Source organism: Triplophysa dalaica, chromosome 7 (assembly GCF_015846415.1).
Source record: "Triplophysa dalaica isolate WHDGS20190420 chromosome 7, ASM1584641v1, whole genome shotgun sequence".
NCBI lineage: Eukaryota > Metazoa > Chordata > Actinopteri > Cypriniformes > Nemacheilidae > Triplophysa > Triplophysa dalaica.
This window is the reverse complement of record NC_079548.1, coordinates 13203232-13218526: the sequence shown is the minus strand read 5'-3', so window position 1 is coordinate 13218526 and position 15295 is coordinate 13203232. Positions and strand designations below refer to the sequence as shown.

The following is a 15295-nucleotide window of genomic DNA, read 5'->3' as shown; positions in this document are numbered from 1 at the left end:
ACTAATATCTCATTTTATTGATTCCTGGCCTTTGAAACTTGGAAGGACATGTGCGTTTTGAGCACAATTCGAGCAGAATGTGAAAACTATCTATATGTTAAATTGTGATGTATTTCCATCATATACATCCACCACAATGTATTGTTTCCTTTTTAGGTCAGCAAGACTCAGATTCTGATATGACTCATTAGGTTACTAGAGTTTATGGTTGGGGTCATTGGCAGTCAGATGTTGAGTTATGAAACATTAAATACAGAAGGTCTAATAACCCCCCAAATTCTCCAATATACTATTAATACAAGTAGGCCTCATTTATAAACAGATAAAGAAGCCTGTGAGATATTGAGGCCATTTTGAAGAGAAAAACAGAAGAAAGTGTAGATTTCCATTGTGACAGACTTGTGGGTAAAATAATCAACACTTATACAAAGGCAGCCATCAAGGGGGATGTTTAATGAACACACACACAAAAAATCACAACAGAAATCAATATATCTGATCTTTTCTTATTTCTATACAGAGTTGCATCTGTGTTTTCTTCATTGTCGGGAAAATGAATGACACGTTTGCAGTTTTTCAGTATGTACCTTTCAATCTTTTCTTCTTGTTTACATTTTGGCAATTAATTGAGGCTTTTATCCAAAGCCACTCATACAGAGATACAATATAAAGTGTTGATATTTTATTTTTATGTACACCAACAATTCAAACCCCTTTGTACAGGATTTTCATACCTATCATAATCTTTGGTGTTGTAACGTTCTGCTGCGCCAGTTTCTGTAAAATCTTTTATCGAACACGTGAGGAACGTCAGCAGCGGCTGGCGGCTGAGAATCTAGCGCGTGACGTAAGCTCGTCTGTTTACGTGATTCCCATATCTCTGACTGATGACGATGTACACAGACCGCCGCGCTACAGCACGGTTCAGCTCTATGACCCGCCTCCTGCTTACAACCAGGTGACACCGCTCGCTTCTAGATTATATCGTTTTTTGTTCTTGTTTTAAATACTCTCACTGACTAGAATAAATGATCTGTTTAATATAAAGTTAATACATATTTAAAATAAAAATAAAAAATTCTCACTGTTAACTTTCTGAAGTGGATGTTTTTGCAGGTGAAATTTGAGGCCTACCCTCCGGAACCCCCCCCACCATACACTCAGGCCGCACATTCATAAAACACGTGTTTAACAAAATGCATACATTGACAAATACAAGTTGTTCGGGCTTGCTACCCGTGCTGCTACGTGCAATATTCAGACTACCTCTGGAAATGTAGAAATCTTGAGAAATGTTGTTATAATAAACTGTGATTCTGAGTTGTGAGAGAGGAAGTTATTTTGTACATCATTAACCAACTGAAACATGACGTACAGATTATATTTTATAGTTTGTGAATATCTGTAAATGTGTACATTGTACCCTGTTGCTGTCTGTTAAAGTGAAACTTGTTAATTTGTAACAATTTTTCAATGCTAAGTGGTTGACATGTTGTAACACACCTGTGCTGTATAGTACAAATTTTTTTAAAATAAATGTGTTTTGTAAAATGCCTCGTAGTAATGTAATTAATATAAAACTATATTCAAAGCCACAGCACAGACTAAGTATATTATAAGCCTGTCTCAGTGTGAGATCACTCTTCATTACTTAAACCTCAACTGCAGCCTAAACGTCTGCTGTGTGTGATGCGCGGATAGCGGTTAAATCCGCAGGTCGGGTAATAAAAAAATACATTCAGATTAATTGCGGGTGGGTCGCGGGTGGATGAGATCATATATAAATATTAACTTAATTTCTCTAAAAATACGAATGTGTTTTAAATGCACTTTTCATCAGGCAGACACTAATTTGCACTTATTTAACAGAAATATGCGCGTGCCAACACCGGCGGAAGAGAGGGGGGGGCGAAACAGATCCGGGAGGGTGGGAGAATTAAAAACAAAACAAAAGGAAAGAAAGAAAGAAAGAAAGAAAGTAACGTGTGTGAGCGTTTTGACGAAGTGGTTAACGAGGATAAATCAAGTTTGGGTATGTAATATGCAACGACGGTGCCATAATACCTTGAATATGGTACATCATGTGTGTGCTAAATCGAAGGATTAGATTTAAGCATTTGCTGACATAGACAGTGCTAGAAAATGTAGCGTTATTCAGTCATTCGTGTGTGTTTGTGTGTTGCAGTGACAGAAACGGCGATATTCAAAGTCTGAAGGTAGTAAAGCGTGTTTATTTTATTAAGAAAATGTAGGCTAATCTGGCCAAAGACAAACTTTAGTTTTATTTATAAATGTTCCTTTAAAAGCATTTTACGCCCAGTGTATTATTGTATAATCAGAGATTGGCATTTTAGTTCTAACGTCACTGAATCTGATAACATCATGCTCAAAACAAAGAGCTAAAGTAATTAAAGTGACGATCGGTTGCGGATATCTATATCAGAGTAATTTTGATTGAAGTAGTCTTTAAGGAAATGACTATTGTGCAAAAAAGGTAATATCATGAAAGACTTGTGGAAAATAAGTTTTTATTGTTTTATTGGTTGTAAATATGCACTCTAATGAAAGATGCAATGGAATGTTCACGGTTCAGAGTTCAACATCATGATTGTTCCTGTATATTGATTTTTAAGAGTGGAGAAAAATCATAAAACACACCCATGTCATCTTCCCTGAAATGATGTATAATGTGGGTCTTGTGACTAAAATGTTCTTGAAATTACAATGTCATAAGGTGTGAGGTGGTGTACAATTTATATGACCAACAGACACGTACAGTAAAAGAAATGCTCAGCATGTGCCCTCTCTCACTCTTGAGATGGTTTCTTGGAACAATCAGAACAATATGAAATAAATGGCTGAGAACACTTCAAGTGCAAGGACAACTTGACCTGAAGCTTATGACCGGCCCTCAGACGGTAATGGTTCCCATTTAACAAACAGTTTTCCCTTTTCAACAATATGTGTATACTGTACCGTGTCCATTCCCTCTTTTTCTGTGTAGTTTCTGTGAATAGAAAGTGTAGCCACCTCAGTATAGAAGAGAACAAGATTGTGCTTGGCACCTTTTACCTCCACCATAGATAACGCATGTTAGTAAGGGGTGTGGCAGCAGTTTTGGGTGTTATAGATCACTAAGTAACTGTTACTATAATTTAATTACTTAAAAACTGAAAAAGTTAATAAATGAATTACGTACCCTGCAATGTTTTTTACAGAATTACAGTAGGGAGATATTTTGTGAAAAGTAAATGTGGTCAAATCTTTTTTTAATACAAATACAGTAGTTATTTCCCTTGGAATTATATAGTTCTTTATGTCCCAAAATGTACACAACATATATCATCCCAAAATGTAAATACATCACAGAATAAGAATGTGATTTGACAAAAACATTTAAAATGATAGAACCTTATAATAACAAGGCGCTACATTTAGGGGCTACATTTTGTTTATGCTTTCTGAAAGCCACATACAACCTTTATGTATTTATTTGTGATACAAACTCTGCCCTCTTGTGGTCAGAATTTAGGACTGAATGTGACTGGAATGTAATAAAACACATGAGCTGTCCTGAATTTAAATTCGATCAATATCTTTACATACACTGTAAAAAACGATTTTTTTTTACATTTGAAGTTTTGTTAACATTTTGAAATAGGGTCAAAAACTCTCAAATTACACAAAAAATACCAAATTTACAGTTTAAGTGAGCACTTACTCTGTTTTACTGATGCTCTGGCTATATAGAGAAGTGCATTTGGACCTTGAAATTAAAGCATTGATTCCACATGATTATTTTCTGTATGGAATAATAAGTCAGAAGAATAGTAAAGTTCTTCCATATCTGATTCATGCATTGTCACTAACTTAGTCATCAGCACTTTATTTCCCCAAACATTTTATTTAGACATTAGGCATTTACGATTGTTCTTGTAACCATACAGTGATTTTGCAATGACTTGTTACAACATGTAGAAAATGTAATATCAAAACTTAAATTCGGATTCAAACACCTTACAAATAAATATAAACAATATAAACCAACAAACAATAGCTGCCAGTAGTTAAGCCAAACATTATTGGCATGAATAATAATCTGTGAATATAAACTAAAGCTTATTTATAATAAAAAAGTAGTGCGGGTCTGTAAGAAAACACACATGCTCATCAAACAAGCATTTACAGCATTATAATAAATACGCCATGATGTTTGCAGGTGGTAAGAGCAGATAACCATAATACAAAAATACATGCAATGAATACATTTGACTTTAAACAGGTCTTAAATGTCATGCTTCAACACTGTTCTTGCCTTCAGTTAACATTTTTATTTCTAAATAAGGTGTAAAAACGATGTTTGGTCTCTATCTATGAAAATTATTGCCATGTAATTGTAGCCTATATGGATTTGCAAATATATATAAAGTTGACAAAACTTGCTGTGGTGCTCAATAAAAAACGACCATTGAAAAACAATATGACTGTGTTCTGTAGTACATATTGTGAAATGAGCGCCAGTATCAAAATTTTACTTTAATGCATTATCTGCTGTTTGTATAAGGTTCATATCAATGTATTCCAAGTGTCCAAATCAGATTATTCAAATTTTAATATATTTACCAAAATAGTGTTGTATGAGGCATGTACAAGAACAACTGTACAGAACTCATGTGTCTAAGTCTTATATTAAAATACAATTCAGAAATGAAACACTGTGTAGTATACAAAACTCTGGTTTGTGATGCAAAACTAAAATATTGGCACTGTCGGACTGAAACGCTGCATTTTTTAAATAATAAATACTGTTTAGCAAGAGTTGACAAGCTCTTTTTAATAATTTTTGTTGGTTAAATATTTGCAAAGCCCATAAAAATGGAGATATCAGTCCGACAGTGACCATAGAGTGTTTTCTGTGTAAGCATGTAATATTTTGTAATTTAAAAAATGCGTTTAATGTTTATACTCAAAAATAAAACACGAAAACTGTGTAAATTGTTGTTGAACTGCAAGTTCTCAGGTTTTTTGTAAAGGGTAATTGGTAGCCATGCATACTCACACATGAACTCATACAGGACACAGATCTCTCAGACTGGTAACATATTGGCACAAGGTTAATGACATGATCTGGGTTACACTGGCGACACGTGAACACCCGACCATTGCTCTTCCATCATGCCCTAAAAGACCCACCCAACTGGTACCCACTGTTGAGCTCCTTTCAGTTTCTCTAATGCCGTCTTGAGGTTTCTGTACACCTCCTCGAAGTCATCATTCACTATAGTGAGGTCAAAGTAATGTTCATACACTCTTTGAATCTTGGAACTCTCATCCACTGTCCTCTTCAGCTCTGGGTCCTGTTGACAGAAGCAGGACACACATTTTTAGAATGAGCAAAAAGTGAATCGCATTCAGTCCACCATGTCTTCATACTTTATGAAGTTTGTGTACCGTATAACATTTAGCTGTAACTCACTGTAAGGTGTTTGGTCACCACTTCTGCTTCAATCCCAGATCTATTCATGGCCTTCAGGACCTCAAACTCAGGAGCTTTTATGAACACCACGTATGGTAGAAACTCTGATGTCCTGAGGACCTTTAGCGCCTACATCAAAACAATCTGGAGTCAACAAAATCGAAACCTAACTTTACATTATCCTTTGGGCGGTTTGTTCATACCTGTGGGTTGACATCCAGGATGCAGATGCGTCCGGCCTCTATTACCTCATGGATGGACTCGATCTTAGTGCCATATAGGTTACCATCAAATTCACCATGTTCGAGATACCGCCCAGCTTTTATGTCAGCTTCCATCTTGTTCCGAGATGTGTAGGCATACATCATATTCTCCCTTTCTGCAGATTTAGGCTTCCTAGATGTATCTGTGAAAAGTTCCATAAGGTCACATGGATTGTGTTTGTGTGTATTCTCTCGCCCTGCAGTACTACACTACTCACAGGGAATGGTGGTGCCGTAGTGCTGAGGATCTGACACGAGCAGTTTATTCTTCAGGCTTCGTCTGCCCACTCCAGGTGCCCCGATCAGAACCAGCGTCTTCCTGTGAAATGGAGGGACTTTGGCCACCTCCTCATAGATGGGTAACTCATGCCTGTCAAACTCTGTCAGAGAATGACAGAGTAAGGAAACAAAAGAGAAAATGAACAGTCAGATGGGTTTAAAAAGACATAATCAACATATAAATGTGATGATATGTTCTTATGAACCAAACCTGCATTTCTTGTAGTCAGATACATAATTTTCTTCTTTTTCCTGCCGACAACTCCAGTACAGAGATTGGCTGTAGGACAATTTTCCACAATATTACACTGTTATTTGTAGTGTTAGTGCTTTTAAAAACATTTGTTAAAAGACCTACTGTCCTTCTGAAACCTTGTATTTTATGTGATTTTTAAATTGTGTCATAAATCTTTATTATTAGTCACCCTTTATGTTTGTCACTGTGTTTTGCAAATATCTGACCAATAAAAAGTATTTTAAAGTGTATGACAACTTTGACAAAATAGTATGTACAGTGTTTTTTCTATTTCCCGAAAAACAGCAAATTTAAACAAACAAGGTTTGCAAGGATATTAACAATATAACTACTGTTCGAATGTCTGATCAGAAGAAAAGACTAGTACAAATGAATGAGAAGAGTGGAGACACATTAAATCCACTAGGGGGCAGTGTACACAAATCAACCATTCTACAATGTTGAACCCAACCTCAAAGCTCAAGTGTGTAACTTTCAGATTGTCATCATACTTTCTACTATCCTTATGCAGAAATGTGTACACTGTAGGACGTTATGAGACCATTTGTCTTTGGTTTCAGACATTCTAACATGGCTAACTTACACGATAAAATCATGATAACATTTTTTTGTTTTTGTTTAACTGAGTTATCTCATTTTGGAATCAAACTCTTCATAATTATATTCATTACTGCCTACCTGCTGGTGAAAGCTCCACATCTCTTTTAACAAAAGCTTTCCTCTTTTCCTCCAAATGTTGACTGGGAATCAGGCCAGCACTGCCTCCCTCTACATGACTTGCCTGTGGGTACAGATATACAACTCTAATGCACAGCTTTCAGAAGGTATACAAACATTACTTTTAACTAGACATATTTCGAAAAAAAAGCAGATGTTACTTCAGAACCTTTAAAGGTCAATTACCTTAAAGTAAATAAAAACTGACTACAATATGAAATGTAATTTTAGCACATACAGCAGATATATAACCATTGTTCTATGCTGACCAACCTGCCACCAGTTAACATCTTCCTGGTTAACAATTTGCAGAATGTCGCCACTTGAGAACTGCAGTCCCGCCTCTTTGCAAGGTATGAGGTTGTCATTGGCTGGATCATAATCAAAATGACACTTCACAAAAACCTGTGGATGAATGGATTTTTCATTCACAACATGAAATGTGTATGTTTAAAATAAGTACTGTTTACTTTAAAACTGGTTACTTGGAAAAATTTTAGGAGGTAGAAATTCGACTACGATTTATTCTAAACAAACAAGAAAAATATGATTGGTTTAGTCAATTTCTGTATAACAGAACTAACATTGGGGCTGAAATTCAAAATTATTTCAAAAGCGCTTCATACACTTAGCATTGCTGCAAAGTAGCATGCATATGTGACTCTGGATCACAAAATCAGTCTTAAGTAGCGCAAGAAGATTTTTAGTAAAAGGCAAAAATATATTGTATGGGTCGAAATTATCGATTTTTATTTTATGCCAAAAATCATTAGGATATTAAGTAATGATCATGTTCCAAGAAGATATTTTGTACATTTCCTATCTTAAATATATGAAAACTAAATTTTTGTGAGTAGATGGCCTGCTACAGTGACCCTGATTAACAACTTCCAACGTCCTTTTCTCAATTTTTAGATTTTTTGCACTCTTAGATTCCTGAGTTTTAAACGGCTGTATCTCAGCCAGATACTTTCCTTTTCTAACAACTCATGCATAGATAGAAAGCATATTTATTCATCTTTCAGATTATGTAAAAATCAAAATTTAAAAAAATAGCCCATAAAACTGGTTTTGTTGTCCAGGGTCACATATATACATGTGTACATAAAGATAACAGTAATAGAAATATCATGAAAAAGCTGTTGTGGTGTTCATTAAAATTGTTTTAAGATTAGAAAATGCAACTCCCCATTTGTAAATCCAAAATAGAGAACCGGTGGTCAATCCTCAAAAAGGGAGTGGACAAGCAGAAGCACACAATTTTTGATAATCTCAGATCGCTATCAATCAGGATTAAGCCCCGAAGCTAATACCCAGAAGGTTCGATCCCAGGGGATTGCAAATACCTATATAAAATATATAGGATAAAGCAATGTAAGTCGCTTTGGATAAAAGCGTCTGCCAAATGCATAAATGTAAATGTAATACACAGCATGCCAGAGCCGAATACCAAGGTTGTGAAAAAAAAGGCTCAACCCTATAAATACTGACTCTTTGCATATATTATGTTTTTACCAACACACCCCTTATAACTTAAGATATGCCTATTATTGTTTTCCAGTACATCATAAAAACGTCAAAAAATTATATACAAATAGAGAAGCAGAAAAGTTTGCATATATAGCATGATGTCTGCGGGGAGAGATTTTAGCCCTTAGAATTTTAGCCCGAACCCAGAGTACTCCACCCTCCTCAATTTGGATAGATAGACCAGCCAAGAGTGAAGTGATGGGTTGGAGGAGGGATGCTGCAAAACTGTCATGGGATTCTCTGCACTGATTGGTTGGATTACTGTGCTCATCCCAAATTTGGTTTAATAAACGTCAGACTCATTATGTAATTGGACTGTTCTATTCATAGTGCTGGTAAGATCTGGGATGTATATTAGGGGCACTTTTGTAATGTAAGATAATCAATTTCTATGTTGAAAATGTCAAATAGTAAAAGCTTATAGTGGAGCGGCTGTCGCCCGTTGAGAAACACTTTTGTCTTTCAGTTCATGATCCTGTTGACTATCACTGAAGCACATCTGGCTTTAACTGCTGGGATCACTCCATTCCTTATTCTGGTATCCATGACAACCAGCAGAGGAAAAACAGTCGGAATGATGATGTGCACTATACAGTGTGTGGAACAACCACCATTTTAAAATCTTCCCTAGCCTGTTGTGTGCTCTAGACTTATAATACTGCTTTTGACAAGTGTGTATATAGGTCACATGACCCATCAGTCTGTGTGTCCTTTGAGCCCTGATTACACCTGTATTTAAGGGGCCCTTTTGTGAACAGCTCAGACAAGGAGGATGTAATAACGAGGTGTAAATGGGGCCATGGCCAACCAACACACAGAAGTATCCTATCACAAGTAGTGTATTCTGAAGTGGACGGTACCTGTCTGGGTGGGTGTGGCTCCTGGTAACTAGGCAGGATTTTGAGCACCACACTTCCGCTGGCCTCCTGTAGCATCTCCTGCAGCACACGTGGGTCATCACCAACCTCTTTTCCATTCGCCTCTTTGATGATGTCGCCCACGTGAAGCAGGCCCTGCTGATCAATCATGCCCCCGTGGAGGATACGGGCAATCACAAGCTCTCCGTTCTCTATACGGAAGGTCACACCCTAAAAAAGCACCAAAGCCATGGTCAAAAATCTGCAGTATTTTACTAAAACCATAAAAGCATGATTTGCATGATCTTACCAAATGCTCTCCAGCAACTTTGCGAATGCCAACCATGCGTATGGAATCAGCTGGCACCGGGATGCTGTTAATGGGTGGTTCCATAAAAGCACAGGGGCTGGGGGGCGGAGTCTCACACGTCTGAGCAGCAACAGAGTCGTGGGTCTCCAGCAGTGACTGATCAACGAGAACAAAGCATGCCGGTTATGATCAGATGATTCCCATGTTATTTGACACATTTGTTGAGACGCAGCTGTGTACCTGAAAGTGTGGCTGGTTTAGAATGCGAGTGAGCTCAGCAGCTGTGTTGCTGTGGTGTGTGAAGGGAGTCAGCTCCCTAAGGATGTCCTGCACCAGCTCCACATTATTGTCCCTTACGGCCTCTAGCCGTGTCTGCTCCAGACTTTCTGCACTCTGGGAGTTTTATGCAAAAAAACTTTTCTTCACAAACAGGCTCTTGCAGCAACTAGCACTACAATACAAACCTACAGTCGGTTAGTGTACACTTGGCTTTAGGAGATGATATAAAAATGTGCATGTCTGTGTGTAATGTTTACACAAAAGAATGGAGGAAAAAACTGACCACTGGGCTCTCAATGATGCCCTTGAGGAAGATGAGGTCCAGGTCATTGGCAGTAGTGGAGCTTGTGCTGTCACTCAGAGTGTCCAGCACCTGCGGCACTGCTGGAGGACAGAAAGAGACCTGGTCAAACATCTGCCTCTCTTCGATGCACACATACACACACACGCATGCATGCGCACACACACAAACACACACACACACTACAAGAGGGTGGATCTGTTCACTATTGATTTACATATTGCAAATAGGGAAATAGCAGGCATTTAATAGCAATACTGAAATTTGTTTTAAGTTAAACAACATTATTGTGTTAAATCACAAGGTTGTGTTACATTACAGTACCTTAATTTAACTATAATTGTGTACTATAATATAACTATATTAATATGTGACCCTGGAAAACAAAACCTTCTTATGGGTCAATTTTCCCACAAATCCACCCACAAAAATAAAGTTTTTATATATTTCGGGTAGGAAATTTACAAAATATCTTCTTGGAACATGACCTTTACCTAATATTTGTATGATGTTTTGCATTAAAAAAAAACAATCAATTTGGCCCACAGTCCAATTATGTACAAATGATGATGACCTTCACAATATTTCGATACAACATTAAACCCACAGTGGTTACATCTATCAGGAAAACATACTTCAACTTGTCTTTGAGCATTAAAATGACAGGGAAGATAGTATTTAAAGAGGTAAACAAACAAAACAGTTTGCTGTTAAAGCAAATTTATATAGCCTATATTACCTTTTTTATATAGACATTTATCAGAGATGTCAACATTTTTGTTGTTTCTTAATATATGAACTCTTACCGTGCTCTGTGCCGGTGGCTGCCACAGGCATGGTGTTTGAAATCTGCAACTAAAGCATCAAAGAGAGATTTAAAACATTACAATTCAACACAACCATTATTGTAAAGAGTGCAAGAGGTTAAAGTGAATAAAGGAAAGATGGGAATGAAAACAAATGTAAAACATGATTATATTATTTCTGGGCTTCTGCAGTAGAGAAGAGGAGAGACGGAGGGGGGCATTGAGTTTTAAGCTGTGGTTGCTAAGACTATGTATACAATGTAAATGAGAAATGCAGCCTTTGTGTGTGATGTGAGGGCAGGGAGAGAAAGAATGATGTTGGGGGGGTGTAGATTCAGCCCCGTCCCCTAAACGAAACAACAATGAGAGGGAGCAGGTGCACTAAAAACTGGATTCACAGGGGAGGTAGTAAAACAAGGGAGGGACTAAGAGCAATACTGAGCATAATCGGGATATATTTTAGATATATTTACTACTTGCTTCTTGGAATAATTGATTATGATTGGTCAATCGTGTCATTTTGTGTCACATGTATCATGTATAAATGATTGTTGTCTCTAGCAGCTGATCTCCTACAGACAGCTAGTTTTGTGTCTCTTGGATCTCTCTGCAATCTCAGTCTAGTCCAACAATGAAATCATTTGAACTCAAATCAGTGTTTTATGTCGCCATATTTATTTATGTGCTAAATATCAACCCTTACTCACATAACCCTTCAAAATAATTAAAGCCCCTATTTGAGTCGGGTTCTGATAATGGCCAGCTGTACATTATCTCTGATATGAAATGGTAATAAAAAACAAAAAGTGTAAACAAAACATTCCACTTGAATAACTGTGTAAGCAATGTCCCAGTAGGCAGGTCAACTAATCCGATAATGACCGTAAGGATCAGAGGAGTTTGACCTGACACACACACACACACACATGTGTAGACCTACAATAACCAAGCAAACTACTTATTATTGTATTAACTTGTACATCTGTTATGTTTTTAAAACTCTTTTTTATAAACAAAAGCTGCTCTGTCGATCATATTACAAAACAGGATGTATTATGTAATCACTGTTCTCATGCAGCACATAGAGGGCAGTAAATAACTTGTGAATGCTCTAGAGACAATTACTCTGCATTACTTAAGCTTAAAGGGGATCTGACCACGGGAACATTAAAAGAAAGAAAAAGGAAAAGAAAGTTCCTAGAAACAGTAATACCAACCATTTCCACGTACATTGTATGACAAAGGTTGTTGCCATGGCAATGCTTTTCTCCCATGTATTACTGTACCTGAAAGAATGGTACGTCCCTTAAAGGGGAAAAGCAACTGAGTTACAATCTGGCTTTTTGGAGTTCAATTAAATTTCTTAAAATGGAATGTCTTTGAAGAAGTTACAATTTATTCTGGATAACTGCGATGTTAATATGGTGTCAATTGCTATAACCTGGACAGATAATTTCTTAAAATAAATATTCAAATGTCTTTTGATAAATTCTTTCTTTAAGCCTATTTTACTCAGATGAATTCTAAATATATGTAATGTCATTTGTATTAAATAAGACATTTTACATAGACACAATGGCATTGCGTGGGATGTTCGATGATGTTGCATTGAGCTGCTAGTGTGAAACTGCTGTTAATGTTGCTTTGAGAACAGTCCCAGAAGGCTGGAGAGGTCAGACTTTACACGCCACTGGCTCATTCTCACACTCTTGAGCTTTCACAAAACGAAAGGGTTGAAAGTGATGCTGCTATTGTGGGAAGTGTCAAGTCATGGAAACGGAACTGAGAAAATGTCACATTATTTTCAGCGACTTTTCTCTACATTATTAACTGACTTTTTTAAATGACAGTGTGTTCTATGCCGGATGCTTTAAGCACTTAAAACACTCTCATTTCTGTATGTCCAACAAGTTATTCCACCATCTTTAATCACAGAGAATGGCAGGGCTCAATTTGTTTGCTTTTATTAACCCATACAAAACAAAGAGGTTTATTAGTTAAGCTTCAGGCCCATTGTGCCATACTGACATTAAAAACCTAGGATCATGAATTCCTCGTTTCTGGACATTGTAAATAATGAATAATATCAAATTGAAGTACTCTTAAGTCTAAACACAAACTAAATTAATTCAACAATCCTAAATAGTGTGTGTTTAGTTTAGGTTAAAAATCAATGTGTTAAACATATTGCTTTGGCACCCTGAACTCATGATGAGAGCTATTTGACCTCGCCGACTTCTCTCCAAAAGCATTCATCCAAAAAGCAGGCGATGCTCAACCTTACAATCCAAATTCGTCAATCCTCAGACCTGCTCGACTGCGTTTTGGTCAGGTGTGAATTCAAGCTTTGCATCTGAGAAAATGTGTGCATGGGTCCCCCTGCAGTCCTGTATAAAATAGGGATGGTGAATTTATCATGGCAACTCCTGAGCCCCCCATATCCTCTCATTCCCATCTTTCTTGAGTCTCCTGTGCTAATGGTCTGTCCCAGCCCACATCCCATGCAGCCATGCCCTCCATCTGCTCCCCGGAGCCAGAAAAAGGCACTGCCCATCTGTCTTCAAAACACACACAACTGAGCCTGCGTCCCCTAAAGAACCATACCAGACTATTCTTCGCTTCCAATCACCTGGTTTTCACAATACGTAATCATTCTTGTGTATTAATATTTCTATAATCTGCATTTTAACAGTGTGAGGGAAAGCTCTGTCAAAACATAACATGAAAAATATTTTATTCTAGTTTTAATTAGGCTATATTAACACTGTAAAGAAGATTCCTCCTATGAACTTCACATAGTCAAAGATTCTTAAAAATGTGTATAAAATAAATTAAAAATGTTCTCTTGTAGCTGTGTTTCATTCTCTATAAGAATTAGCTCAAATGGCGCTTATAAAATGATCAAAATATGATATTCTGGGGAGCATCACTGAACGCGCACCATTACACTCATCGCCAACAATATGGACGGAAGCAAAACACCAACAAATATCTGATGCAGCCCTAAATATAATAACTATTTACATCTGCTCTTAATATGATGAATGGAAGAAAACAATGCTAACGGAGCAAAGCATTAATCTCGAACGTAAATGTGCATTAGACAACTACTTCAAATTTTCTTTAATCACATAATAACAATACGACGGCAACTGTACTATCAATTGGACACATTTTAACGCGGTAACGTTTGAGGAAAGCACCCGGGGGCATTAACATGAACACTCTTAAAACATGTGTATTATTAGATAAAAGAAACAAACCTTTGCCGTATCACAGACGCTTGGTTACGTTGTTTTGATTATGTGAGGTGTCTGGACCGCTACAAAGCATCAAATCGGAGCCTAGCCATTGCGTACACTTAAAGCGGCAACACTGGAACGTCTCAGTAGGTGGGACCCACCAGCCTGATGTTAAGCTACGTGGCCTGATACAAACAGAATGTTCTCGACAAAACAAGCTTTAAATATTCCACCACACTCATTTACATAGCAATGCCTGTCAGGCACAATGGAAATCGCTTTAATGTGTTTTAAAAATAAAATCATTGTGCGTTGCTCACATAGATTTATAGAAGATCATAGCAGTACGGCCATAAAATAAAATAAATATTTGAAAACATACAGAAAGATGCAGTTTTCCATAAGAGAAACATGCTTTATTCATAAAAAAACTGAATTGTCTATAGATTTAGATCGGGCCGTTATATACATCGATCATTTACAAAATTGTGATTGCATGCATTAGATAAATGTTGCTAAATCCACGTAGGCCTATTTTGATAAATTCATTTGAACTATTTCATATTTTTCAGAGATCATCATTTCATTGAAACATTCTGAAGTACGTTTTTTTACCATCTGCGCAGATGTGCCTAAGGTAGGTCCTACTTTAAATGGACTTATTATAACCTACTCCTTTTAAAATTACTTTCATTCGTAAGCATATATGACGTTTTCAAACATAGGACCTTAGTTGATAAATTGTCAAATAATCCTTAAAATGTTATATTACTGACGTGTGGTATCAAATGCAGTACGTTTTTCACGTTGTGGGGGGACATCTGCTGGTCATTGAGAAATATCCTCATAAAGTTAAAAACTAAGGAATATGGATGTGATATGGTAATTATAACGATGTCAATGATCTCTTCAAAATAGCTATTTTAAGATATTCCACGTATGAATTAGAGGTTCCTATTCCTTTCTTTCTTTTTGTAAC

At 36.8% G+C, this 15295-nt stretch overlaps 3 protein-coding genes across 4 annotated transcripts in view; 1 reads left to right on the top strand and 2 right to left on the bottom strand.

The window, feature by feature from the left end:
• hspb9 (heat shock protein, alpha-crystallin-related, 9) overlaps nucleotides 1-15295 on the bottom strand; it is a 75948-nt gene that overhangs the window by 39292 nt on the left and 21361 nt on the right. The window lies entirely within an intron of this gene.
• Nucleotides 192-1493, top strand: si:dkey-283b1.6 (uncharacterized). Its single transcript, XM_056752617.1, has 3 exons — nucleotides 192-579; nucleotides 724-958; nucleotides 1117-1493. The coding sequence occupies exons 1-3, from the start codon at nucleotides 554-556 to the stop codon at nucleotides 1177-1179; spliced, it is 324 nt and encodes a 107-aa protein (XP_056608595.1). The 5' UTR covers nucleotides 192-553; the 3' UTR covers nucleotides 1180-1493.
• mpp2a (MAGUK p55 scaffold protein 2a) lies at nucleotides 3885-14445 on the bottom strand. Of its 2 annotated transcripts, none has more exons than XM_056752608.1 (13): nucleotides 14338-14445; nucleotides 11075-11123; nucleotides 10251-10351; nucleotides 9929-10081; nucleotides 9689-9844; nucleotides 9382-9609; nucleotides 7265-7396; nucleotides 6953-7055; nucleotides 6230-6298; nucleotides 5958-6119; nucleotides 5680-5882; nucleotides 5477-5605; nucleotides 3885-5357 (listed from the first exon to the last, which is right to left on the bottom strand). In XM_056752608.1, exons 2-13 carry the CDS (start codon nucleotides 11103-11105, stop codon nucleotides 5181-5183), a joined length of 1644 nt encoding a protein of 547 aa, XP_056608586.1. In that variant the 5' UTR covers nucleotides 11106-11123; nucleotides 14338-14445; the 3' UTR covers nucleotides 3885-5180. The 2 variants fall into 2 exon arrangements, with proteins under 2 accessions (XP_056608586.1, XP_056608587.1); XM_056752609.1 differs by having other exon boundaries at nucleotides 10251-10348.

Excerpts from the sequence above, each read along its gene's own strand:
- si:dkey-283b1.6 (XM_056752617.1), top strand. The coding sequence starts at position 554 with ATGAATGACACGTTTGCAGTTTTTCA. Across the intron at positions 580-723 it reads GACACGTTTGCAGTTTTTCA|GATTTTCATACCTATCATAA; the intron begins GTATGTACCTTT and ends CCCTTTGTACAG. Across the intron at positions 959-1,116 it reads CGCCTCCTGCTTACAACCAG|GTGAAATTTGAGGCCTACCC; the intron begins GTGACACCGCTC and ends ATGTTTTTGCAG.
- mpp2a (XM_056752608.1), bottom strand. The coding sequence starts at position 11,105 with ATGCCTGTGGCAGCCACCGGCACAGAGCACG. Across the intron at positions 7,056-7,264 it reads AAGATGTTAACTGGTGGCAG|GCAAGTCATGTAGAGGGAGG; the intron begins GTTGGTCAGCAT and ends CTGTACCCACAG. Across the intron at positions 5,358-5,476 it reads TGGTGACCAAACACCTTACA|GACCCAGAGCTGAAGAGGAC; the intron begins GTGAGTTACAGC and ends TTCTGTCAACAG.